The sequence below is a fragment of the Branchiostoma lanceolatum genome, chromosome 3, assembly GCF_035083965.1.
Source record: "Branchiostoma lanceolatum isolate klBraLanc5 chromosome 3, klBraLanc5.hap2, whole genome shotgun sequence".
NCBI classification, from domain to species: domain Eukaryota; kingdom Metazoa; phylum Chordata; class Leptocardii; order Amphioxiformes; family Branchiostomatidae; genus Branchiostoma; species Branchiostoma lanceolatum.
The window spans coordinates 27,302,495-27,328,237 of NC_089724.1; the positions used below are offsets into that span (position 1 = coordinate 27,302,495).

General features: G+C 40.7%; 1 protein-coding gene across 1 annotated transcript in view; it reads left to right on the top strand.

Annotated features, from left to right (window-relative positions):
• Positions 1-25,743, top strand: part of LOC136429495 (doublecortin domain-containing protein 1-like) — a 58,069-nt gene that overhangs the window by 22,199 nt on the left and 10,127 nt on the right. Inside the window, exons 13-39 of the mRNA XM_066419326.1 lie at positions 738-839; positions 1,728-1,911; positions 2,468-2,582; positions 3,067-3,247; positions 4,094-4,189; positions 4,914-5,038; positions 5,439-5,499; positions 5,950-6,239; positions 6,672-6,795; positions 7,269-7,350; positions 7,751-7,836; positions 8,229-8,390; positions 9,060-9,306; positions 11,768-11,951; positions 15,751-15,909; positions 16,553-16,756; positions 17,296-17,510; positions 18,059-18,129; positions 18,543-18,684; positions 19,058-19,110; positions 19,624-19,830; positions 20,620-20,748; positions 21,404-21,463; positions 21,815-21,914; positions 22,322-22,511; positions 23,775-24,034; positions 24,825-24,905. Coding sequence (XP_066275423.1) covers positions 738-839; positions 1,728-1,911; positions 2,468-2,582; positions 3,067-3,247; positions 4,094-4,189; positions 4,914-5,038; positions 5,439-5,499; positions 5,950-6,239; positions 6,672-6,795; positions 7,269-7,350; positions 7,751-7,836; positions 8,229-8,390; positions 9,060-9,306; positions 11,768-11,951; positions 15,751-15,909; positions 16,553-16,756; positions 17,296-17,510; positions 18,059-18,129; positions 18,543-18,684; positions 19,058-19,110; positions 19,624-19,830; positions 20,620-20,748; positions 21,404-21,463; positions 21,815-21,914; positions 22,322-22,511; positions 23,775-24,034; positions 24,825-24,905 — 3,910 coding nt within the window. The remainder of the gene's footprint in view (positions 1-737; positions 840-1,727; positions 1,912-2,467; positions 2,583-3,066; positions 3,248-4,093; positions 4,190-4,913; positions 5,039-5,438; positions 5,500-5,949; positions 6,240-6,671; positions 6,796-7,268; positions 7,351-7,750; positions 7,837-8,228; positions 8,391-9,059; positions 9,307-11,767; positions 11,952-15,750; positions 15,910-16,552; positions 16,757-17,295; positions 17,511-18,058; positions 18,130-18,542; positions 18,685-19,057; positions 19,111-19,623; positions 19,831-20,619; positions 20,749-21,403; positions 21,464-21,814; positions 21,915-22,321; positions 22,512-23,774; positions 24,035-24,824; positions 24,906-25,743) is intronic.

Sequence of the window (25,743 nt, forward strand, 5' to 3'; positions counted from 1 at the left end):
TTACCTAGATGTCTAACCTTCATCAAGGTACAAAAAGAACTGTTTCAAACTCAAATCTCATGCTGTTTTTCTTTTCAAATCTGACCTCAACTTTACTTTAGATTTATTTCAATACACTGTCCATGGAGAAAGAATAGCAATTAGGCTGTAAATGTCTATTCATTATATCATCTTTCTCTGATATGATGGTGCACTTTGAAACAAATAATTATTGAAAATTGGGGCAATTCTTTCAGCAGCAAATTCATAAAACAAGCACGTCAATCCTTTGAAGAGAAATGTTTTATCTTAATGTGTATTAAGTACTCTAGATCTATAACTGCTGTCAAAAGATGTTGCTTTTGCTTAAATGTGTACCTAGTACCTACCTAGTCCCTTGACCTCCGGGTCGTTGGGGAGACAAGGTAGCAGTGAAGATGGAGATCTGTCTCCAGGCTCGTCTGTCTCTTGTGGCAGTCAGCCTTTTGGCCAGGCTAAGGGACGTCCACTCTGCGATGTTATCCTGCCAGGATTTTCTCTGTCGTCCCCTACGGCGACCTCCTTCCAGAATGCCCTGCAGTATGGTCTTAGCCAGGTTTTCGTGGCGTGTCACGTGGCCAAACTACTGTAGCTTCCATCTCTTGACCGTTGCTAGCAGTGGTTCCTGTGGGCCGACGATGCTGCATACAACTTCTATCTTCTATCTTAACGTCTATACTACAGTAACTGTTAATCATCTATGACGTTGTTCCCTTCAGGTGTTTGAGAACGGCCGAGATGAGGGCGAGACACTGATCTACTTCAACATGAGGGATGCTGAGAGGGCGGCGAAGGGGGACAGCAAGAGGCTCATGGAACAGGTAGTCTTTTAGTAATACAGCAAAACCACATATAGGGACTATAGTCTGCAGGATAAATCTTACATGTATCCTAGCATCTATTTATTCATTTATTGGTTTGGCTGTTTAGGATGCATAGCCAGGGATGTCCAACTAGCCCGTGGCTATTACCAAGGGCTAGCTTTAAATCTACTGACAAAGTAGATATGAATGGAATTGAGTTTCAGATATGGGCATGGACAAAAAACAATCAATAGCTATTTGTCTTTAACCTTCAGTGTTCTAAGGGAGCAGTTTGGCACTTAAGTTGTGTCGATTAAAGGGATTAGGCAGCAGAGAGAAGGTTAAACACATTGAAGAAGTCCTGGTAGCCATAAAAGAATAATCTTTTATGAAAAATACAGATGTTTTTGTTGTTTCATTTAGTCTTCTAAAGTGGCTGTTTGGCACTAAAGTTGTATTTAGTTATGGCATTAGGCAGCAGGGAGCAAGGTCAAACACATTGGAAAAGACCTTGTTAAAAAGTTAAAGTCCTCCCTGCACCAGACGGTGCATAAGGTGGCGCCCATCTCCGTTTCGGTAGCCCTGGGCCACACAACTTTATCACTACAGCGGGGGGCTAGTCCACTGGTAGTGGTGTATGTTTAACTACCATACTTTTTCCCAAATGCTGAGTGCTTAGCAGAGAAAGAAGTATGTACCATTTTTAAAGTCTTTGGTATGTCCCGGCCAGGGTTCAAACTCACGACCTACCGTATGCAAGGCGAACACTCTATCCACTAGGCCATTGCACCGGTCCTTGTAGTCCTGGTAGACCTGTAGACCTGGTAGTCACAAAAAAAACAAAAGTTGATGAAAAAGAAAATCATTGATTGTTCTTCATCAGATTCTGTTTGTTTTTCCCTCCAGCTTCTTGCCACCTGTACAGCTTGTCAGAGACTAGCCAACCCGGTGTCCAACCCCGGCCCTGCCCTCAGCAGTGTCGCTAAGAAGCTGTACAACCGCGATGGTCGGGAGATCACCAACATCTACGGCCTCCAGACTGAACAGGAGGTCTGGCTGTCGTTCGGGGAGGACTTCAAACCACCCAGTGGTGAGAAAAAAAATGATATTCAGACATAATTTCTCTGCATCACAATATGATTTTACCAAAAAAGGTCATCAGAATGCTGTAGAGTACTTTATCAGAAAAAAAGAGTCAAACCAAATAGGTTAGAATTTAGACTAGAGCAATCACACGTTCCTCTTCTGTTTGTTCGTCTTTTTCCTGTTAATTGCAATTAGCCTTCAGGCAAGAATATGCGACAAAACTTAAATCATTTCATGTACAAGAAATGTACTGAATTGGGTTATATGGCAGCTTTTCTGTGTTTCAAATATCTGCATCTATGTTGTACACCAACTTTGAATGCATGTTCACAGTCATGTTCGAATCTGTTCATCGCAACGTCATGAGAAGAATAAATCCTGCTGTAACAGCTAACTTTAAGTAAGTTATAGAATCGTAGATCAATATGTGTAACCAATTAGCTGGAGCAGTGCCGCCTTGATGCCGTTTTCTGCCATGGCAATTATTAAGTGGTCATGCTTAATCTTTAGGAAGGCATCTCCAACTCTGTTGTATTGATCTTCCCCTGTGTTCTCCACAGTGTCTGTGCTACAAGTGTGTTTTGACAAGGCCCAGGGAGTGACGTTACCCGACGGCAGGACGGTTGCCTACAGGGAGCCTGTGGGTGGGGAGGACTCCGTAGAGGGGATAGACAGGTATGGGCTGAATTTGGGTACAATATCTTTTAAAATTCAACTTTTTATTTGCAATTTTGAGTACATTTAACTTCACAGATCTTATGAAAGACAACTACAGTCGGCAAATACAGTAGACATGTGACAAATTCTCAAGAGAGCCCATTGCATTTCACAATATTACTTACTACCAATGATAATTTTGCCCTCTTAAACTCCTCGTTGCCCTCTTAGACCCCCAAATTGGATTATAAGTAAAACCAATCATTTCTTACTGTGCAAAGCCTTTTTGAAGAAATCTTGAATCAAAGTGTATACTCAATATCATCAACATCATTTTCCCAAATTATAAACTACCTGTATCTGTATTGTATAGCTGGTATATCTGCCCTTCTTAATTGCACAGTAGCTTTGAACATCTGTTAATCATATTATAAAAGATGATTCTGCAACTTAAGGTAACTCATAAAATCCTAAATGATATGCAATCTCATTTTCCCCCCAGACATAGCCACTGGGAGGCTACTGTAGGCTTCCCTCTGGAGTATGAGTACGCAGAACTGCGTGATGACAGGGACATAGAGGATGAACAGGAGAGGATCAGGAACAAGGCAGCTACAGACAGGGTGGTCACACACGTCAAGTCAGCAGGGCTGGACACCAGGGGAAGCTTTCTACAGAATAAGGTAAACATTTGACAGACATGCAGTCACTCTCTCAATGGTCGAACCGCTGATTGTGATGGATAGTCAGGATCAGTCTATTAGGGCTTGGATTTTCTATCAGTTCTCTAACGCACAACGACATCATATCTTTTTGTCATTTAATTTTGATATGTAATGATATAGTGTTATTTAAACTTATTATGTGTAGGACTGACTAGAATTTTTTTTTTTAATTCAAGTTTCAAGCCTCATAAAATGCTCTGGATGCCTTTAAGGCTATTTGTGAAACTTTTGCTACATACTTCTTACAAGTTATATATATGTCAAACTAGCCTAGTCAGCAAAACTGCCATTACCAATTAGTTCCTACTTACTAACTTAGACCAGTGTAGTTAGATGCTATCTTGTACCTCGCAGCAAGCCCTAAATGGTGCACCCTAAAATTGTGTTAAGTGAGTATATGCAGGGATAAAAACATTGTTGTCCAATGGCTATCGATAGACTTGTCCTAGCATATCTATTTACAGTTTTGTGTAGCAAAACCTTTGTTGGATCCGTTGGCATGTGTGGTGGCCGCCATCTTGATTTTGTGACGTCGCAGGGTAGCCATACCATTTCATTGGGTCGTTTTTTGGAGGTCGCTAGCGTTCTCTCTATTTCGCACATAGTCACAATATGCCAGTCCTACTAGGGTTTTTGACTCTTTGGCATTGCTATTCATTGTTTTTTCTCCCAATATTTGTTGTTTCTCTGACTCTTTTTGAGTATCCAAGGCCAGTAAGGATCTCTGAGCTACTTGTGTGATGTCCTGTTGGCATTTCTTGACAATTTTGGAACAGGTTTCACAGATGGATTCTTGTATTACAGGAGGACACTAACACAGTGCTGTACCCAGAGCTCAGCATCCAGACCAAGAAGAAGAAAGGATGGCCGCCTGGTTGTCAAACCTGGGTTATCAACCAGGTAGGATATTATTTACATGCTGAGGTTTTTTTACAAGACTACACTCAGTCTACTCTTTTAAGGCCACACCATTATAATTTCTTGGTTAACAGAATCAAAAAAAAATTCTAGATTGGAAAATCAACAGGAAAACAGAATCTCAGAGGAAAGTTTGTACTTTTGTGCACACAATTTCAAGGAAGGAACAGGGTCAGGTGCAAGTTTTCACCCCAGCCTTCTGTTTTTGTAATTTTTTTGGTGCTAAAATTAAAAGAAAAAGATCTGTTAACCAAAAAAATAGATTGGTGTGGCCTTATGGAATAAGAAATAGCATATTCATTTTGATTACCATTCCCAATGGCAGGCTCGCCATGGACAGGTACAGAGCTAAATTGTGAAATTTTAAATTATGAAGGATTATTCATATTATTAACATTAGGATAGCAAAATAGAACATTTTTGCTATCACTATTTATTCGGGTGTATATATAGCAAGAGTGCGCCACCCCTCTGCCACTTTAACAATCTTTTTTCTTCAGTCATAAAGTTCCTTCTCATGTTTACAAACCAGCAAACCAATACCTTCAAAGCATTTCTGGGCTTTGCAAATGTGAACTGACTGTATACTATTAGCTAACAGTTTCTGTCCTTGGTGCTGAACATGGGTGGAAATGGTTGTTGGCTATATATTCGTAGTACTGCATTTTTTACAATCTTTTCCCCCTGCTCTTCCCCCCTCCCCCAGAGTGGACTGATCTACAGCCGTGCCATGCCCCAGCTGGCACTGACCGTTAACGACAACCACCGCGTGGAGACGGAGGTCAGCGAGGGCCTCACTGTGGCGGGCTTTGGGGTCACCATGCAGAAGAGGTTAGCATGCATGCACGTGCTTACCTTTCTATACAATATTTTACCTTTGATCAGCTCACTTTTATATCATTTTCTTGACAAAAAAGGATCCCCCAAAATGTTATGATACAATGCTTACAGTTAATAAGCATATTTATGGCACTTAAGTTATGGAGAATTGAATTTGCAGTAGTGCTTTGGCTGATATCCTACACATTTTGAGCAAGAAGAACACATTTTAAAAACTTTTTCAGTATTCTTATTGATATTAAGAAAATATATCCCAACAATATTGTAATTTGTGATGAGCATGTTTATGGCACTACATCTTTGAGAAATAGAATTTTTAGTTGTGCTTTGGCTTATATACTACATGTATACATTTTTGAGCACTAAGTAATAGCTGTTCTACCTTTTCCAGGATGGTTGGGAACCCTGCACAGCAGTGGAGCTTCAGCCCTGATGGATATATCTTTTCTGTGGTAAATGCTTGACTATCAGGATTGTCTTTGATGTAACAGTTTCTATTAATATGCCAGAGATGGCAGATAGCAACATGGCAAAGCACTCAAAAGGTCTCACATGACATGTAATATTCCTATCCAGTCTGTTGGCCAGATGATACGTTTGAATGAACATCCATTCTCTGAGAAGCTCAAACTCTCCATATAGCCTACACCTATTCTGCATAAAGTATTTGAGTCAGCGGTTTTTATTCCATCCCCCCTTCGGTAATTGCACCAGTGCGAGACCAATATTTTCAAAACAATGAAAGACAATGTGACATAATCTGTATCTGTATCCATATGGCCGGTATAACCACCATTCGGCGTAACACACCAGCTTTGCAGGCACGCGGCGCGGCAGCAGAATGCAGATATAAATATAGATAGAGAGTGCTACAATGTTGTTCTTTCTTTATTCCCTTCCAGGCATACCCTGACCTTGTCTTAACCTTCCTGGGTGACCAGGGCTCCGACCCGACCTCTGACCTCATCACCCCTGGCCTCCCGCAGGGTGTGACGGCGGTGGACATGAACGGGGCGTCGGAGGACAGCGACTACCACCCCAACCTCGTGGACATGGACGGAGAGGAGGTGCTGCACACACGGGTCGACCCACTTGCAGGGCTGGGGGAGGGCGACAGGTTCTCCGGACAGAAAAGTATCGTGGACGTGGTGGAGAAAGTGCCCGCGAAACATCCCTGTGCCAAATTTCAGAGGTAATGCCCTGTGCATGCAGTACTATAGGGCATATTTACTAGGCAGCATTTGCTGATTTTAGATTTTCACCAAAGATGTGTGATTTTTCTTATACTGCAATGACAAAAATGCTTTCAGAAATTTCCTGGATCTAAGTTTGTAACCAAACTTTCCCAAAATATCCTATCATTTATTCCATAGTCCCAGACCTTGACTTACCAAACCAGTCCTCAATTTTTTTCTCATGTTTACAAACCAGCAAAGCAATACCTGCAAAAACATTTCTGGCTTCAGAAAAGTTAATATTAACATGTACATTGTTGGTATACAATACTGTCCGTGGTGCTGAAACATAGGATGTAATGGTTGTTGGCCATTCAACTGAAAACCTCTTTCAACACTAACCTAGCAACACTTGACTAGAATCCATGTGTTTCATTGCCTGTACATAGGTGGGCCCTGAAGCAGGAGGACCTTGCTAACATGGGACAGTGGAAGAAGTCTAAGATCTCCAACCCTGAGTGGAACAAGTTGGCCTACTCCTGGCCTGTCACTGAGGAGGGGGTCTGGAACAAGGTATGGCAGGGCCATATTTTACCTTCTTACAGCCTGTCTACATCAATCTATATATATAATATTCTGGAATAAGATATGACAGAGCCTAATTAAGCCTTCTTACTGCTCCTCTTCATCCTTCCATATGATACTGTAAATGCATTTAAGTTCACGTGGGTTTTATTTCGCCGTGGAGAGAAAATGGAGTGTTTGTGGTGGTTTAAATTTTGCATCTGAAACAATATGAGCGCTACAGTCATGGGTGGGCAAAAAGTTTTGCGGTGGTTTTAAGTTTGCGCTGAAAGTTCACCGCGAAAACCGCGAACATAAAACCACCGCGAACATTTCTGCATTTACTGTATTCTGGAAAAGGGTACAGCAATACCATGTTTAGCGTCCTAAATGCTAATCTATATCATTTCTTATTGTGAATGTAGTTTCTTATACCATAGATTACTATCTTGACATCTTCATGTGTTATGTTTCATCTTCAGGAGTTTAAGTGGCCCCTGGAGGGTTTTCTCATCCCCATGGCTCCTCCTTTAAGGAAGTCTAAAAAGAAGAATCCGAATGGAGGTGAGTACTTATAAACTGCCCAAGTTGACATCCTTCGATTGCTTATTGCTGTACTCACAATCAGTACATTCAAGTTTCCTAGTCAAGGTTGATTGATTTTGAAGACGCCAATATTGTGTAACTTACTATAATCCATTTCTTTTGAATAACATGTACCAACAATGCTAGAAACGTAACAATCATTTTCCTAAGATGTGTAAATATAACTCATGCAGTTGATTGATCACACTGAGCTTTTGAGTCATTGTCACCTAATTTGCAAAGATAATTCAATGAAGCAGAACTCAAACTCACTCAAGCTCAAAAGTTCTTTGTTTTTCAATATGATATTATGACTTTGCATGGTAAGAATCAAATGGAAACTGAAAGATGATTTTTTCTTTCCTACTCTTTTCTTCAGTTGTTCCTCTGAGGTTAAAGGTGGTGAGGAATGGAGACAAGAACCCAAAGAACTCAGTAGTGATTGTGGGACCAGACCTGACCAATGTAAGTTGTCTGCTTTGACTAAGATTTTGTTTTGCAAATAATTCCTTCCAAGCATTTACCTGGTGTTCCTACTCAAAATAAACATGTGTGCACAAAGATTACAACTTGTTCTGCCGGATGCACGATTTGACACTATAACCATTCGAATTGTTTTAAATTGTCAGACTTGTAATGACAATAGTGTATCTCATGATACATACTGTAATCTATAAATATTTTGTTGTAGAATTATATGTATATAGATTGGCCTTGTAGTATTGTTGTTTAATAGTTGTTTCCATACATTGGACCATGCAGGATTGTAAATGAATAAAGTTCTTTCATCAATGGATTAGTGATTGGCTGTTTGATTGATTGATTGATTGATTAATTGATTGGCTGTGTTCACACAGATGATGCGAGACATGAACAAGACGGCGCTGAACGGGAAGAAAGCGCTGCACCACAAGCGGCGCTCCTCCACAACCCTTCACGTGGATGACCTGTCGGAGGACATGGCCGACGCCCTGCACTGCGACAACATGCCCAGGTTCAGGGAGCTGGAGATGCAGCTGGTGATTCTCTTCAAACTTTGTGCTTATTTTGTCTACTGTCATTCTTGATTTGTTAACTGTAACTTAATTTTAGCTAATTTAACTGTCACTAGTCAACAGCTAAAATTTCACCATTGCTAATATTTGATCACTAATATTTAGGCCAGTAATGTTTGTTCCATAGATATTTTATATTGAAAATTATTGCTCATTTCGTCTTTTTTTAACATTGAAAATAGCCAGTTTGTAACATGAATTCCCTTGGTTAAATGAATAAACAAAGAAATAATTTGCATTTTTAGAAACTTTTGTGTCATTTTTAACTTTCAATCCTACTTTGTAACATTGTTCAAAGGAGAATTTCCGCCAATGCAACAAGCATATAAAAAATAATTAAACTAATGGATATTTCAAGAAAACAAAATATTCTCACTTGTTTTGTTTTTGTATGTTAAGACTTCATCTTATCCACATTTTCTGCTAAAACTCAAGATGAGCTTTTTTTTCATTTTCCTTTCCACTTTTTTTTCTTTTTCTAACAAGATGAAACCTCAGCTACATTGACTGTAGATTAGCTTTTGTAACAACAGCACATGATGCAATTTTAATCACTCATCATTCAAGGACTTTAGGATATATTTTTAATGCAAAATTCAAGCAATTATCTGTTTCTTTCTCCCACCATCTCAGTTCTTGGAGAGATGTACAACACTGATGGACCTCCCCTTCGCGGCACGGCGTCTGTTTGACGACAACGGGAAGGAACACAGCACGCTGACGGACCTGAAGCGGGACCAGGTCGTGTTTGTGTCATGCGGAGAAACGTGGGTCGACCCAAAGCTAACGGAGAGCGAACGACAGAGGAGAACGCTGTTGGCTAACCTGGCATCAGACGTCGCACAGATTAGGCACTACGTCACACTCAGGAACCCAGAAGGTATGTTACTCTGTTGGTTTTAATCTTGGCTAAGGAGCTACGTTTTTAGTAGGCTAAACGTTGTTTGTTGGTTGGATGATGTATTGGTATACTGATATATTCAAAATGTACATGTTAGATAACGGTACAGCAGTTATCACAAAATCTTATATTAATGTGCCTGATGAACATTATCCTGAAAGTGAAACAAAGTTACTGTGCAGTTACTGTGAGAGTCTTAGACTTCTTTGTTGTCTGTTACGGTTGCTTTTAATCTTAATATGATACATCTTTACATGTACATGTACATGTCATGTACAATGATTAGATTTTAGTAGATTTTATAGAGAACCTATCTATAATAAGTATTTGAAACACAGATGATATCTTTTTCTTGTACATGTGCAAGAGAACTATTTTCATGTTTATACTTTTCTTTTCCCAACAGAACTGATGATTCTTATTTTCTATTTGATATCAATGACACAGTGTAGACTAAGATAGAGGTACATGTATGCTATAATTTGTATAAAATGTAAATGCAGAAATGTTCATGGTGGCTATATGTTTGCGTTTTTCACAGTGAGCTCTTCACCGTAAACTTAAAACCACCCCAAAAATGTTTGCCCTTCTACACTGTAACTCTACTATTGTTTTAAACCTGAACTTAAACCCACCAGGAACACTCCATTTTCTCCCTATGGCAAAATTAGATCCCAGTGTGAACTTAAATGCATTTACTATTTCCTTTTTTCCCCACAGAACTAGTGATGATGGTGTCGGGCCCTCTCCAGCCTGGCTCCTCGGTCCTGGTGGAGAAGTGCACACTCAGTATAGACTAAGAAAGAGATACATGTACAGAACTGTTTCAATGTGGACTGTTTTCTCCCCCCCCCCCCACAGAACTAGTGATGATGGTGTCAGGCCCTCTCCAGCCTGGCTCCCCAGTCCTGGTGGAGAAGTGCACACTCAGTATAGACTAAGATAGAGATACATGTACAGAACTGTTTCAATGTGGACTGTTTTCTCCCCCCCCCCCCCACAGAACTAGTGATGATGGTGTCAGGCCCTCTCCAGCCTGGCTCCCCAGTCCTGGTGGAGAAGTGCACACTCAGTATAGACTAAGATAGAGATACATGTACAGAACTGTTTCAATGTGGACTCTTTACCCCCCCCCCCCCCCCCCCCCAGAACTAGTGATGATGGTGTCGGGCCCTCTCCAGCCTGGCTCCTCGGTCCTGGTGGAGAAGTGCACACTCAGTATAGACTAAGATAGAGATACATGTACAGAACTGTTTCAATGTGGACTGTTTTCTCTCTCCCCCCCCCCCACAGAACTAGTGATGATGGTGTCGGGCCCTCTCCAGCCTGGCTCCCCAGTCCTGGTGGAGAAGTGCACACTCAGTATAGACTTAGATAGAGATACATGTACAGAACTGTTTCAATGTGGACTGTTTTCTCTTCTCCCCCCCCCCCCCACAGAACTAGTGATGATGGTGTCGGGCCCTCTCCAGCCCGGCTCCTCTGTCCTGGTGGAGAAGTGCACACTCAGTATAGACTTAGATAGAGATACATGTACAGAACTGTTTCAATGTGGACTGTTTTCTCTTCTCCCCTACAGAACTAGTGATGATGGTGTCGGGCCCTCTCCAGCCTGGCACCTCGGTCCTGGTGGAGAAGTGCACACTCAGTATAGACTAAGATAGAGATACATGTACAGAACTGTTTCAATGTGGACTGTTTTCTCTTCTCCCCCCCCCCCCCCCCCCCACAGAACTAGTGATGATGGTGTCGGGCCCTCTCCAGCCCGGCTCCTCGGTCCTGGTGGAGAAGTGCACACTCAGTATAGACTAAGATAGAGATACATGTACAGAACTGTTTCAATGTGGACTGTTTTCTCTTCTCCCCCCCCCCCCACAGAACTAGTGATGATGGTGTCGGGCCCTCTCCAGCCCGGCTCCTCGGTCCTGGTGGAGAAGTGCACACTCAGTATAGACTAAGATAGAGATACATGTACAGAACTGTTTCAATGTGGACTGTTTTCTCTCCCCCTACAGAACTAGTGATGATGGTGTCGGGCCCTCTCCAGCCCGGCTCCTCTGTCCTGGTGGAGAAGTGCACACTCAGTATAGACTTAGATAGAGATACATGTACAGAACTGTTTCAATGTGGACTGTTTTCTCTTCTCCCCTACAGAACTAGTGATGATGGTGTCGGGCCCTCTCCAGCCCGGCTCCTCGGTCCTGGTGGAGAAGTGCACACTCAGTATAGACTTAGATAGAGATACATGTACAGAACTGTTTCAATGTGGACTGTTTTCTCTTCTCCCCTACAGAACTAGTGATGATGGTGTCGGGCCCTCTCCAGCCCGGCTCCTCGGTCCTGGTGGAGAAGTGCACACTCAGTATAGACTTAGATAGAGATACATGTACAGAACTGTTTCAATGTGGACTGTTTTCTCTTCTCCCCCCCCCCCCCACAGAACTAGTGATGATGGTGTCGGGCCCTCTCCAGCCCGGCTCCTCGGTCCTGGTGGAGAAGTGCACACTCAGCGCGGAGCAACAGGAGGTCATCGCGCAGGCGGAGCTGAACGGGGACGGAGGGGAGCACGGGGAGCACGGGGAGGAGAAACCCCACACTCTGGAGGAGATCCTGGGGGAGATCGGGTAAGGCTTGTTACTGTGTGCGTCAAGTCATTGTTTTGTAACAGTGGGGATCAACCTCTAACTGACCAGTCTAACGGGTCTGGACCTCTTAGCCTAGTGGTTAGCGCATTGATTTCCCAAGCCGTGCGGATCGGGATTGGCGCGGGTTCTAATCCCGGGAGTGGCGTACTTGCCCCTTTGGGTTCACACAGTGGTTCCCACACTGGCCCTGTGAGTAACGATCAGATCACACGGGGAATGTCGTACTCGGAGACTCGGGACGAGTCTGGAAAGAAAAAGGGGGAGTAGTGTAACAGTGGGGATCAACCTCCACTAACTAACCAGTCTAATGGGTCCGGACTTCTTAGCCTAGTGGTTAGCGCGTTGATTTCCCAATCCGTGCGGATCGGGATTGGCGCAGGTTCTAATCCCGGGAGCGGCGTACTTGCCCCTTTGGGTTTTTACAGTTTGATTGTCAAAATAACTAAATAACTGGGCTGGCTAAGTCTGAGATCAGGCTTTTAGCTAGGCATGCGTCCATGCGTCATTTGGACACATGATACTAAAATAACAAGGAAATTGGACGCCCTCTTTTTCGGCTGGACGCACAAAGGTCCCCCTGTTTCCCTCGTAATTACAGACACATGTTACTGTGTTTCAGTGTCACTGATGCTTTTTTAGTCCTACCAGACATTGGGACAGCATGAAAACTGATTGACACGCAAAGCTACCATGACATTGTTAATCCATAGAGCCCATTGGAAGACAAAGAAACTAGGGAACAAGCAGTTTTAGTGCTTGAAATGGTCTGCTAAAAGTATGATAAGACTAACACACCTAACCCCCGCATCACAGCATCCCCCCCCATTTTTGAACCCCTTGTCTAATCCTAGCTAAAAGCCTGTCTGAGATACAAGTAGCATCATTTTTCTTCGATGTTATGTAGTTACCTTCGCCGAGAAGGTTATGCAGAGGGTAGCGTTTGTTTGTCTGCTTGTTTGTCTGTCTGTAGTGGCACAGAATAACTCAAGAATGCCTTGATGGATTGTCTTGGTATTTTGTATGTTGGTAGGTTTTGATGAGACCTAAAAACGATTAGATTTTGGGCCCCCTAGCGGCTTCTTACGGTACTGCAGCGGAACTTCCTGGTTTGATATCTCGTGTTCTGGACATGCTATGGAACTTATTTTTGAGTGGTAGATAGATCTTTGGACAGAGAGTAAGTGGTGTGGGTTTGGGCCCCCTAGCGGCTTTTTTGGAACTGCAGGAGCAGGTTTTGCGTCTGACTTTGAAAGGGAATAACTCAAGAAGGGCTTGATGGATGGTAATGATTTTTGGTAGGTAGATAGCTTGAGTGATGATGTACATGATTAGACACATCTTATGCAAATCAGTATCTAATTTGCATAATTAATGAGGAAAGTTTATACATCCGCCAAATTCCATGATAGGACTCTGAAACATGTGACATATGTACTAGTAACTGAGGAAGAGAGAAATATTAATCGATATGAACTATGCAAATGAAGACCTCATTTGCATAATTAATGAGGAAATACTATAACAAGATTGGCTTGATGGATGGTCGTTATTTTTGGTATGTAGATAGCTTGTGTGATGCTTAGTATGATTGGGCAATAATTATGCAAATCAGATTCTAATTTGCATGATTAATGAGGCAACTTTAAATCCGCTTTGTTCCATGATATGACTATTCAAATTGTAACTGAGGAAGAGAGAAATGTTTATAGATAGAAAATATGCTAATGTTGGCTAATTTGCATACTTAATGAGTAACTTCTCTAATTCCACACTGGCAAATGATGGCAATTTCATACCTTCAATACTTTTTTTTGGCATCGGGACGTTATGTGAATGTAAACATCGTTGAATCAAATTATGCTAATGAGGGCCTCATTTGCATAATTAATGAAAAATATTAGCATAACCTTCTTTGTTGAGCTCATAATTTGTTAAGCTCATACTTTGGACATGTTATATTTGAAGACAATCAACTGGTATGATTTATAATTGATGAGAAACACTCCTAATACATCAGTCATGAAGGTTAAAGTCATTTGGCGAAGGTATGAGGTCGTGGAACTCTAGTTGTCAATGTGTAATGTCAACTCTTGTGACTCTGCCAGGTACATGTACCCTAAGACCATTCACGTTATGAGAGACTTTGTCATTTATTCCTATTCAAGAATGTCTTGATGGCCTGTATATCTGAAATGTGCGTACATCATGGATTGCTGGATTAAAAGATGATGAGACCCTCTTTGAATTCAACATCTTTTAGAATGCCGCAGTCTTAGGGTATAGAAGATTTCATTGTAGTGGTTGTATTGCTTATCAAATAATTGTCTTTTTGTCTTCTGATTTAAAAGTAGAATGTTTTTTTAGATGAACTTTGATGTGTTATTATTAATGCTCCTTTTTTCAAGTAAGTTGCATGCAAATCAGATGTCAATGAAAGAAGACAAGTGAGTGGGTTGGTTTAGAACTAATGGAAGAAGAAGTGTACTATCATAAATTAAATGTTTATTGATGGTCTTAAACCTAGTGGTGCTTAGTTGTCACATGTAACTTCAAGTGTTTGGTAGTTTTTGGTGTGTCCTCTCCTAGTTACAGATTCTGAATAACATTGCTATCTTGCTGATTCTTCTAGTGTTACACAATGTCAATGAAAAGGCAATGTCAAGGGAAGTTTTGTGATTTGGTTCAACATTGATTAAAGCCTTGCTTGAAAAACAAAGAGACAACAGAGGTGACAGACATGTGTTTGCTAAAATGTTGATTTTTTTTACAATGTAGTACATATTCCTTTTCCACATTGTTATATTGACATTGTGTGCATTAGGATTATTGCTCTGTGTAGACCTGTGCTTAGTCCTGTGTCTTCAATACTAACTTAATCGACATACACCCCTAGCTCTGAAAGTTAGATGTTCCAAGTCTTTACTATGTGAGGGGTTAACCATTGTTGACAGTGTGTGGATGTTTTCTCTCCCTCCCCTGTAGGAGTCTAGTGTACGAACCCTCCTGGGTGTAAGTTCTCCTTCCCTTCATGCCTTTCACTTCCTCTGCACTGCCTGCGTATTTCCCTTGTCTCTGATTGGATGTCAGTGATGTAATCATTGATGATACCTGGTGGTGAATGAATGCAGCATGCTAACATTGTGTACTGTTGTCATGTATGGTAAAAGAATGGTGGTGATGTGTTGTTTAATATGTGACTGTATTTTTTTTCCTTCTGTTATGTATGTATCCAGTGCAGATCCATTATGTCTTGTTTCTTGAACAGATGTTTTTGTATTTTAATGATTTCATTTTTACCCTTAACTAAGTTGTCACTTAAATCAAGGTTTGTAAATAAGTTGCACCCTAAGTCATGTCATCTGAAGAAGTCAAGAGGAGCACAGTTATGCCAGTTTGCAATCTACTACAGACTACTGTAAACTCATGTACTTTTGCGGTGGTTTTATTTTCGTTAGGAGTGAAAATGGTGGTTTCAAATCTGTGACTTTACAGAAAAAAAAATGAAACCCGTTTTTTGGCTGCCAAGCCTTCGTTTTAAGGCTTGAAACACAGCCTAATGACGGGTTTCGCCGTGTAAAATTCATTCTTGATATTTTTTTGGGCCAAATCAATTGTAAACACGTATTTTTGGCTTAGAACATGTTTATGAATATTTGGTGTAGAGGTCACACACAAGAAAATTTCGAAAATAAAACCCCAGCAAAAGTTGAAAGATTTACAGTATGGTGTCCTGAGACAACAACATGTTTGTAGTCACTGACAGCGTCTTCTGTTACAGGTCCGCCCATGAGAGGTCCCACCAGCGCTCGGAGGAGAGGCTGGCTTCACGTAAGCGGCCCTGGGAACAGGGATTCACCAGCAAGTACGATGAAATCATAGAGCTGGGAACGGAGGAGGAGCCTCAGTACAGCGATATGGCTTTGTACAGCAAGTTCAGGTGAGACATACATGTGCTACTCATATATGAAACACACAGGATGTTAGATTAGAATGTCTTCTTTTAATTGCTGTCATTTACTGTCCAGTTTAATGTCATCATGGCAGTATTTTCTTCTTTTTTTTTGGTCATGTATTCTTAAAAAATCATACTTTGCTGATCTCTCCCTTCGCTAATGGATATTAAAGTGCATCAAATTTAACGGACAGGTATAATTGATGCAAGTCCAATGTCAAACAATATAAATGTCTGACATGTGTACAATGTATATTACACCAACCCTTTCACAACAAGCCTTCCACCTCAGTTAAGTTGCTTCCTGTCCATCAGTGTAGCTATTTTGCCCTACTTCTCAATTGTATTGTAGTTACAATTTTTGGTTGTCTTCCACAGACCAAGCAAGTGTTTTTGTTTTTATTGCTTACTGTGAGCACTATTGATTATATTGTTTAGATAATACATGTAATGTAAAAGGCTGCCATTTACAAGGTGGCAATAGTAAAAAATGTGAAAACAATGGCAAAACTTTCAGAATTCAATTAGAATCTTAAAAGAGTTGGAAATAAGAAAATTTCTCATACTTCTCTGAGTTTCTCATTTTCTAAGACCTCTCTGGACATAATTCCAACGTTTTCTCCAACAGACCAAAGAGCCGGTCCCCGCGGCGTAGCTCCCCCCTAAGCGCCCAGCGGTTCCTGGTGCAGGACGGGTGGGTGGAGATGGCCGACGCCCCGGGACTGGTGCTGGGCGTGGCCGAGCAGGACGTGACGGGGACAGCCGTCTCCGTGGTGCTCGTCAGGAAACGGGACGACGACATCAACCAGAGATGGACGATCAACAAGGATGGGTAGGCCTATCTTTGCTATTGTATTTTTATTTTTATTTGCCTTGTTAAAAAAGAGAGGTATGAACACACGCTAGATACATGTAGTTCAAACATTCAATGTACAGTACAATTATGTAGCTGTATACATGAAGGCACTCAAGGTCTACTTTTTTGTATGATGCTATCATTAATCTCTTGTTAATTTTTGATTGCATGTTTTTATTGTTGTTTGACTAATTGTTGCATGAAAAAGGAAGGCACCAAGACACACTAGATAGTTCACACATTGTACAATCGTGTAGCTGTACAGGTCTATATATGTTGGCATTCCAGGTCTACTTGTCTAACACCTGGTAGACTTTTTTCCAAAGACCACAATATTTTTGTCAATTGATGTATTGTAGTGATACTATACCAAGCATACAGACTTAAGATTTCAGTATTTCTTAAGGAATACTGGTAAAAATGTAGCCGTTAGAAAGACCTGTTTCAATATCTTAGACAACATAACATGACGTGATACTCAAGTTTGACTTTTTTTATCTCCTTTTACTTTACAGTTCCATCAATATCAAAAGCAACTACAGCCTGGTGCTGGGAGTGGCCCTGCCACCCCTCCCCCCTGGGGAAGATTCCCCACCCCCGGGGTATGCAGGCGTGCCCATCTCGTTGCAGCCCCGCCGGGTGGCGGCCCTGGGGGCGGCAAACCAGCGCTGGCTGTGGGACCCCGTCACCGGATTTATCAAGGCCTTCGCCACGGATGTGACAGATAAAGGTAGGGACAGCCTGACTATTAAACAACAATCTTTATTGACACTACAAAAGTCGCTACACTACAAATTAAAGTACAGCGACTTTTGTAAGGTCTTCTACAACTATTCATGCAAACAACAAACAATGGGATACAAAACGATTAACATGCGTACAAGTATATGAATAATTCAACATGTCGAGTTTAACCTATCACTTACGTCTACTAGTTCTATAAGATCTAAACATTCTTTGATATATTTACCTATTTGTATATATAAGGGGTGTGCAAGGTATAGTCTTTTTGCTAGTTTTACTAGATCTAGATTTGCCTTCATGTAAACAATTTTCCCCATACCGCACGAATAGGGAATAGAATTAAAAATACTAACTTAACGATAGAAACAAAAAAACCATGCTAAGTATGCGGGTAAATTGTTTAAATGTAACCTTACTCTCTCAAAACAGTTCATACAAACAATTAACAACATGTCAGCTACAGAGCCATTTAGAGACTCAGTCTGTGCTCTTTTGTAATTAATCAAAATACATAACTTTCATCTATGTTTCCAGAAATTACAGCAGCTAACAAGGCAGGGGTGTGCACGTATGCAGTAACTGGTGCACAAGAACTGGAACAACCGGTAAGTCATGCTTCTTTTAATAGAAGTACAGAAAAATGTTTTGATTAGAAATGTCTGACCACAATTGTTGTAACTTCCATTTTTTACAGGCAAAATTGTCTTTGTTTTAATGAATACATTTCTGAATAGCATTAATTTTACAGTTTTTGTAAGTCTTTTTGCAAATGAAACACCATTCTGGCACAACTGTTCCGTGTTATGTTAATTGAAATGAAAAAAAATGTCTGTGTCAAGAAGCAGATGGAATTGATAACAGACAGAGGCAGAGAAGGTACATATATGTATGGTGTCTGATGGCTTGTGGACAGTTAATTCACAAAGAACCAGCTTTCACATACTAGACTAGTAGTTATGTATAATTATAATTGTTTTGTTTACATTATTATATACTTGATATTTACTGTATATTGCAGGGTTACACGTGGGCCATGCCTACAGCTAAGGGGAGCCAGCAGGCCATAGTGTGCGTGGCCTGCTCTCGTACAATGCGCGGAAGTTTCCGACTGACCAAGCTAAACGTCAGCATTCCGTTTTCCTGTGCCATGGGAACAACAAGTAAGTACCGGGAGACAGTTTGGTCCAATACTCCTAGGTTATAAGCTCAATGGAAAAATCACTACTTGTATGTCATTTGGTAGTGGACAAAATTTGGTATTTTAGATATTCTTTGCCAAATTTTTAACAATTTCTCTTTGTTTTCAATTATATTGCTTCAAAGCAATGGTAACATGTACATTTATTCAGATGACTACACTTTATCATGTGTAGATGTGGTTTACAAGTAGATTGAACCCAAGATGTGAAGCTAAGCCTCATATCATGAAGGTTTTCTGTCACTTTTAAGTGGTCACATTCTGCATCTACACGACGTACAAAGTTCAAAATGTTGTATAATTATCTTGTTAATCTGTTTTACTCCCCACTACAGTAAAGCAAAAGGGACAGAAGTTTGGTGGCTGCTTCCACTGTTTGAATGGAAAGGTACGTCATACATTCACAATAATTGCTGCTTAAAAGTACATGTCAAAAAGTAAAGCTGATTACTTTTGACTGATCATACATAACTATACCTCAACATTGGACATGGACCTAACTGCATGCGGCAAGTTAACGTAATGTTTGGGTGAGCAATAGCTAATTACCTTGCCAAACCGTCGTCTAATGTAGCCTTAATGCCAGAAATGCATATGCAGCACCAATGCTTGGTTAGTGCACACTGCCATGGTAATTCCATTGTAATTATGGCTGTTCAAGTACCACTCCTTTTTGCCACGGCCTTTAGTCATGCAGGGAGCAAAGGAAATCCAGCATTAGTGACAAATGTGCTCAGCTAATGCGTGTGTAGTGCGGCATTAATGCTACATTAGACAACAGTTTGGCAAGGGCAATTCCCACTATTTACATGTAGTTCAAGCCTGGCTAGGAATACAGGTCAGGGGATGTCAACTTTTTCAAATAAAATTTATGACCATAAAATAACTGTGGTATCATTAGGTTGACCTGTCGACCTACGAGGCTGAGAAGTCGCTGGAGATGTGGGAGGAGCAGCTGGAGCAGCTGCGGAAGGAGCGCAGCGTGCGGACCATCCAGCGCCAGATCTCCGCCGTCCAGATGGTCCAATCACTGCGCGTCCTCGCTTTCAGGAACGGGGAGGGCTGGTTCGCCGACGGGTCGGTGCTGGTGGGATCTAGCGTCTACGGGGTAAGGCTTGGATTGTTTTTGGACTTGCAATTTACAAGGTTTTGAAAGAAATAACAATGTATACAGGTATAAAGTTTACTTTGTTGTTATGGTTTTAATGGATATACAATTGTATAGCTGTTGAAGAGGAATGACAAAATCAAAAATTATCAAAGCTATCAGATCAGTGGAGACTGTGACACTTTCTTAAGAAACCTTGAAAAAGGTTTTTTGGTGCTGGTGGGATCGAGTGTCTATACGGGCTGGATAAAATTTGAAACAGTCAGACGTTTCAGACAGCATCCACTGTCTTAGGTCAGTGACTAAGGAACGAACTGTCAGAACTAGGTTTTATACCAAAACTCTGATTAGATATGTTAATGAAGTGAAGACAATTTAAAATGGTTCAATAGAAGTCAAGACAAGGGTTGGTTTGTTTTTAGACTTGCAACTTAGAAATTTTTGAAGGAAATACAACAGTGGATGTAAGGGTTAGTTTTTCTCTTTTTATCTATTGTCAAATTCAAAAATACATTACACTGACTTTCAGACAGCATGTTTTTCTAAGTGTTTTTTATGCTTCTTACTAGTTGAATATATTATCAAGGAGGTGAATGACAAAATGTAGAATTCACAAAAACATTGCTATGAGAGCAGTGGAGAGTGGCAGTGTCTTTGGAAAACTTAATGAAATTGCTATGGCTTGGTGAGTGGGTAAAAGATTGAGTGCAGTATATTAAGAATCTTTCAGAATCTCTACATGTAAAGCATGTTTTAAAAATGCAAATTTCATTTTTTTTCTATGATTAGCTCCTGGAACAGGCAACCCATCGTCTGAACCTGGCGAGCGCTGCCCGACGGATCTACACGGCGGACGGTAACCTGGTCCTGGACATGAAGGAGCTCATCGACTGGGCGGTCAACGACTATGAAGAACAGGTGAAACATTTGGCTGTGGTTTCAAACATGTTGTGTATAGCATGAAGATAAGCTAAGAAGGAAAAAAAAAAAGATGGAGTATGAAAGCATGAAAACCTACTGTAACAGTCCTATGGCCACAACTGGGGCAATTACTGTGTCACAGTCGTATTGAGAAGGCTGCCATTTCAGACCCTTGCGATTTAGCCCCACCAATTGTAAGCTTCTCCCCTGGCTGCGAAGAGAGAGTTGTTTCCCATCCAATAACAGTAACAATAAGTTACTTTTGATAAAGAAGTAAAGTTTTTAGATTAGAAATGATATAAATGATTAGAAATGAGTTTATCATCCTGACTATTCTATGGAGCAGTTTTTTTGCCCATGTCTGACAATGTCATTTAGCAAAAAATTTGAAACTTTTCTAAAAAAGAGGCATATTTTTTCTAAATTGTTCTATCTAAGAATTCGGCCATAGACTTTAAACATACATTGCACTTTGAGAATGGCATGACTTATTAAAGACCCTGCATTGAAACACTGTAATCCTGCAAGTTACAGCAAGTTACAGCATTCTCTTTTGTTCCTTCCCGATTAAAAAGAGTTATTTGAAATTCTTATCAAATCAGCTGTTCTAAAGTATTATTTCTTTCGTGTTTATATATGAAAAATATTTCAGGTTAGAGAAGAGCATCAAGTGACGACAAATGGAGAATCCGTAGAGGCTAATGTTGAGGCAGTAAGTTTGTGTGTTATGAGGAACTAAGGGCACATTATATCTAACTTCACACAGCTCTTTTGACGCTGTTTTCCGGGTGATCTGTCCTCACTAAGCCTTGAAACTGTTTTTATTTCTTTGTTGCAGGGGTTGCATATGACAGAGGTCTTTTGTAGCTTGATCTGTGATCTTCTAAAAACACACATCACCAATCCTCTGGTTGAAAAACCCAGACTGTTTTAGATTTCAAAGCAGCTCTCGTTTCAGCACCATGCACAGTGATAAGGAACAGGCACCAGGACACCCTTTTCATTTTGAAAAAAAGTCACCCTTACATCAGTATCATAGATCCTTGTTCCCATGTCCCCCTAGGTTCAGGCCTATCTGCATGATGAGAAGGACCAGAGAGACATGACTCAGGAGGAGAACAGGAAAGAGGAGGGGGGAGGAGATGTGATGGAACAGCCTGATGGTAAGTAGTCATGTACATGTACTAAGATGCCTCCAGATGTATGTTGCATTTAAGACATTGAAACTGTAGTCCTGTCCTAGTCCTGTTTGGTGACTAGTTGGTTCATCAAAACTTCACAAAAAGTCAGTTAGTTATAATGTTCATTATAGAGTTTAGACATATAACTTAAACATAGATATTTCTTCTTTGTTTGAAATAGAATTTGTTTTGAATTTATCTACCACAAAGAATTACCTCCCATCACAATTAGAACAATTTGATATGGTTGTCTCAAAAAAACTTCAAAGTCTGTTTTTTTTGTCTTGTCAATGACAATGTTGAACTTATATGTGAAAATACTTGTTTCGTTCCATTGAACATTCATTTTATCAGAACTTGACCCAACAGTTTATTCCTCCTCTCCACAGAGCCTGAGTTCACCTACCGCTACACCAACGACGACTTTGACTACTGCTGGGACGGCTTTGAACTCCCCGACCCCAGCTTCACCTTCAGCTTCGAGGTCAAGGCCGCCAGCGACGCCCACATCGCTCTGTCCGAGAGCAATGCGAACGAGGAGGGGATGTATGAGATTGTGATCGGAACCATGATGAACAGGTGAACTCACAAGTCTCGATTGCGCCGGTTCCCGTCAGAGGTTTAATCCCAGCCGGGTCCCGAAGCCACAAATTTGTCCTGGGGGAACTGAAGTTGCCCCCGGTATGGAGTGGTACTTCCCGGTGTTTGCATGATTAGCTCACGGCGTCTATTTGTTGATGGGTTGATTGTAAGGCTGGGTTAAAAATGATTTTGTAGTCCGTGTCAAGCTCTGGGGCCCGGATTCACATCACTCTCGCAACTCTCGTGTGTTCTCGTGTGTTCTCACACAGTTCTCATGTGACCTTGAGTCGCGATAACAATTCCGTCATATTCTGCGGTACCACGTCATCATGTGTGCATGGTTAAAAATGATTTTGGGTCCAAAATGGCCCGACAGCTGCAGAGTGTCTCATGGGGCCATATATGGGTCATGCCCAAAAGTGCATAAAAACAGCCGTTGAACTACCCGGTGGGCCCCTTTTTCCCTGGGACCTATGCATAACTGTCTCAATAGTAGAAGCAGGGGTTTGAAAAATTGTATGTCACTTGCACTCACTACTTCCTGTCCACAGAGCTAGACTCTCATCGATCATTGTTGCGTTTTCTTTCACTAATGAACAGTTCTCTGAAGTATTTTGAAGTTGATAATATTGTCAATGTCCCTGTCCTTAGTGCTGAACTTATGGTTTGCTATTTGCAACATGTACAAGCCACTAAAAGATGTCAGTTAGATAAAATGTAACATAACTGTTTGACTCATGAAGAATTTTCTTAATCATTTTGAAATTGATACTATAGTCAATGTCCCTGAGTGTCCTTAGTGCTGAACTTATGGTTTGCTATCTGCATCATGTACAATCTACTAAGATATGTCAGATAAGACAGATGCAACTGAAGTGTTTTGAAATTGATTATATTGTCAATATCCCTGTCCTTAGTGCTGAACTTAAGGTTTGCTACCTGCAACATGTACAATCTTTTAAAATATGTCAGATAAGACGGATGCAAACTGAAGTGTTTTGAAATTAATAATAGTGTCAATGTCACTGTCCTTAGTGCTGAACTTATGGTTTGCTACTTGCAACATGTACAATCTTTTGAAATATGTCAGATAAGACGGATACAAACTGAAGTTTTTTGAAATTAATAATAGTGTCAATGTCCATGTCCTTAGTGCTGAACTTATGGTTTCACCAGTAAGGTTACCTGCAAGTCTGTTGTTTGTTTGTTTGTTTGTAAATACTGTACTCTAAATAAACCATTCATCACCCTCATCAACAGGATGTCCGCCATCCGTCAATTCAAACACGAGGGCCTTCCCGACATCAGGATCACTCAGAGGACTCCCGACGTACTGTCCGCCACCGAGTACCACAAGTTCTGGATCAGCTACGATGGGAACGGGACGATCGAAGTGCGGAGGGACGGGGAGACGGACCCCATCGTGGAGTGGACCGACCCAGACCCCCTGCTTGTGAGATATGTGGGATATTCCACTGGACATGGGTGTGACGGGGAGTGGCACTTCACCTTCAAATCAGGTGTTTGTTTAATATTTCTTGTCATCAAAACTGTTTTGCTTCGTTTCCAAAAATAAGAGTATCAGAGATTCTTTTTACACAACCGGTAAATCTCAGCTGCTTTATTGTTACAATTATAGAATACCGTTCAAGTCACTCTATCTGTAATTTGTAAATTAATGATATTGATGTTTATGATTCCAATGGAATTTGATTTTTGGGTATAGAATTTATCACCAATGAAAACCAATGCTTGAGTTTTGCATTCAATGTTACAGATACTGTAGCAGTCCTTTTTATCACTCTTTTCTGTCTGAAAATAAAGATTATAAGTGATTGTCTATCTGAATAGTAAGATTACCTTTTTTATCAATTGATATTGTCTGTTCGATTGACTCAGCAAACCATTGTTTGTTCATTTATTTATTTTTTTATTAAAACTTCGTTACAGAGGTACAAATAATGTAACTGGACAGGGGTAACAGAACTATATAAGTTCTTTCACTAGACCCCTGTCCAACATAAAAACATGGTGAATATATATGAGAGAAACAAAATGATAATTACACAAGGATAAACGATAAAAAAGTGACCACTATTGAATAAATCAATTGTAAAAAAATAAGAAATAAATAATGTCGAATAGTGGCATGAATAGAAATAAAGATAACATAAACAGTACAGATGATATAAAAATTATAAATGATAATGTTTGTTGTCGAGTAGTTCTATGTTTTGTGAGATGATGTTTCATAGTTTTAGTGCTGTTTCATAGTTTTATCACTGATGTTGATTGTTGCTTGGTCCACAGATGAGGATGAGTTAGATGGAGGTGGGAGGAAGACAGAGGACGACAGCATGACAGACACGTTCAAGAGAATGGACATCCAAGGTATGTGAAGTCATTAACCTTTAGCACACTGAAGTAGCAGTTTGGCACCCCATTTTCTATAGGATATACAATCATGTAGAGTAAGGCAGCAGGGAGAAGGTTAATAAGTACATTAATTTATTAATTCATGAATGGGATAAGACAATAGCTTATTAATAATAAGTTTATTCAGCATCTTAAAACAGTACTGTAACGGTAATAACTGTAACAGTTACAGCTTTACAAGTATAAAAGGATATACAGTAACTGTTGATGCATATTCTGTTCTCCCACCTTACTCTAGTTGTGAGTTCTTCCATCTTTTTTCCCCTTTTGGCTAAAATACATGTAGGACTTACTAACCCGATCATATATGTGTGCAAGCATGTCTTTGACCCTGTTCATATCAAGCCTTTGAATTAATCTAAAGATTTAGCCGGCTATCTTAGCCCAATATGAAGGCAAATATTCTCGTCACAGTCTACGTCACATATGTTCGCCCAGTTCTTGAGTATGCCGCTACTATCTGGCACTCAGGATTGACCACCACACTGAGCAACAGAATCGAGAAGGTCCAACGCCGTGCTGTACGGATCATTATGGGCGCGGACTACACGTCTTACACTGATGCCTGTGTTCACTTGGGTCTACCCTCCCTCCAGACACGTCGTCTTCAACTGGTCACGAACTTTGCGATCACTCTACGTCAATCTGTACATTTCCAACACCTTTTGCCATCCACCAGAGGTCACATTAGTAGGCGCCAAACTAGATCGTCGCATAAACTTAACGATCCTCGTTGCAATACAAACCGATATCGCAACAGTGCCGTACCATTCATTGTCCGCTTGCTTAATAC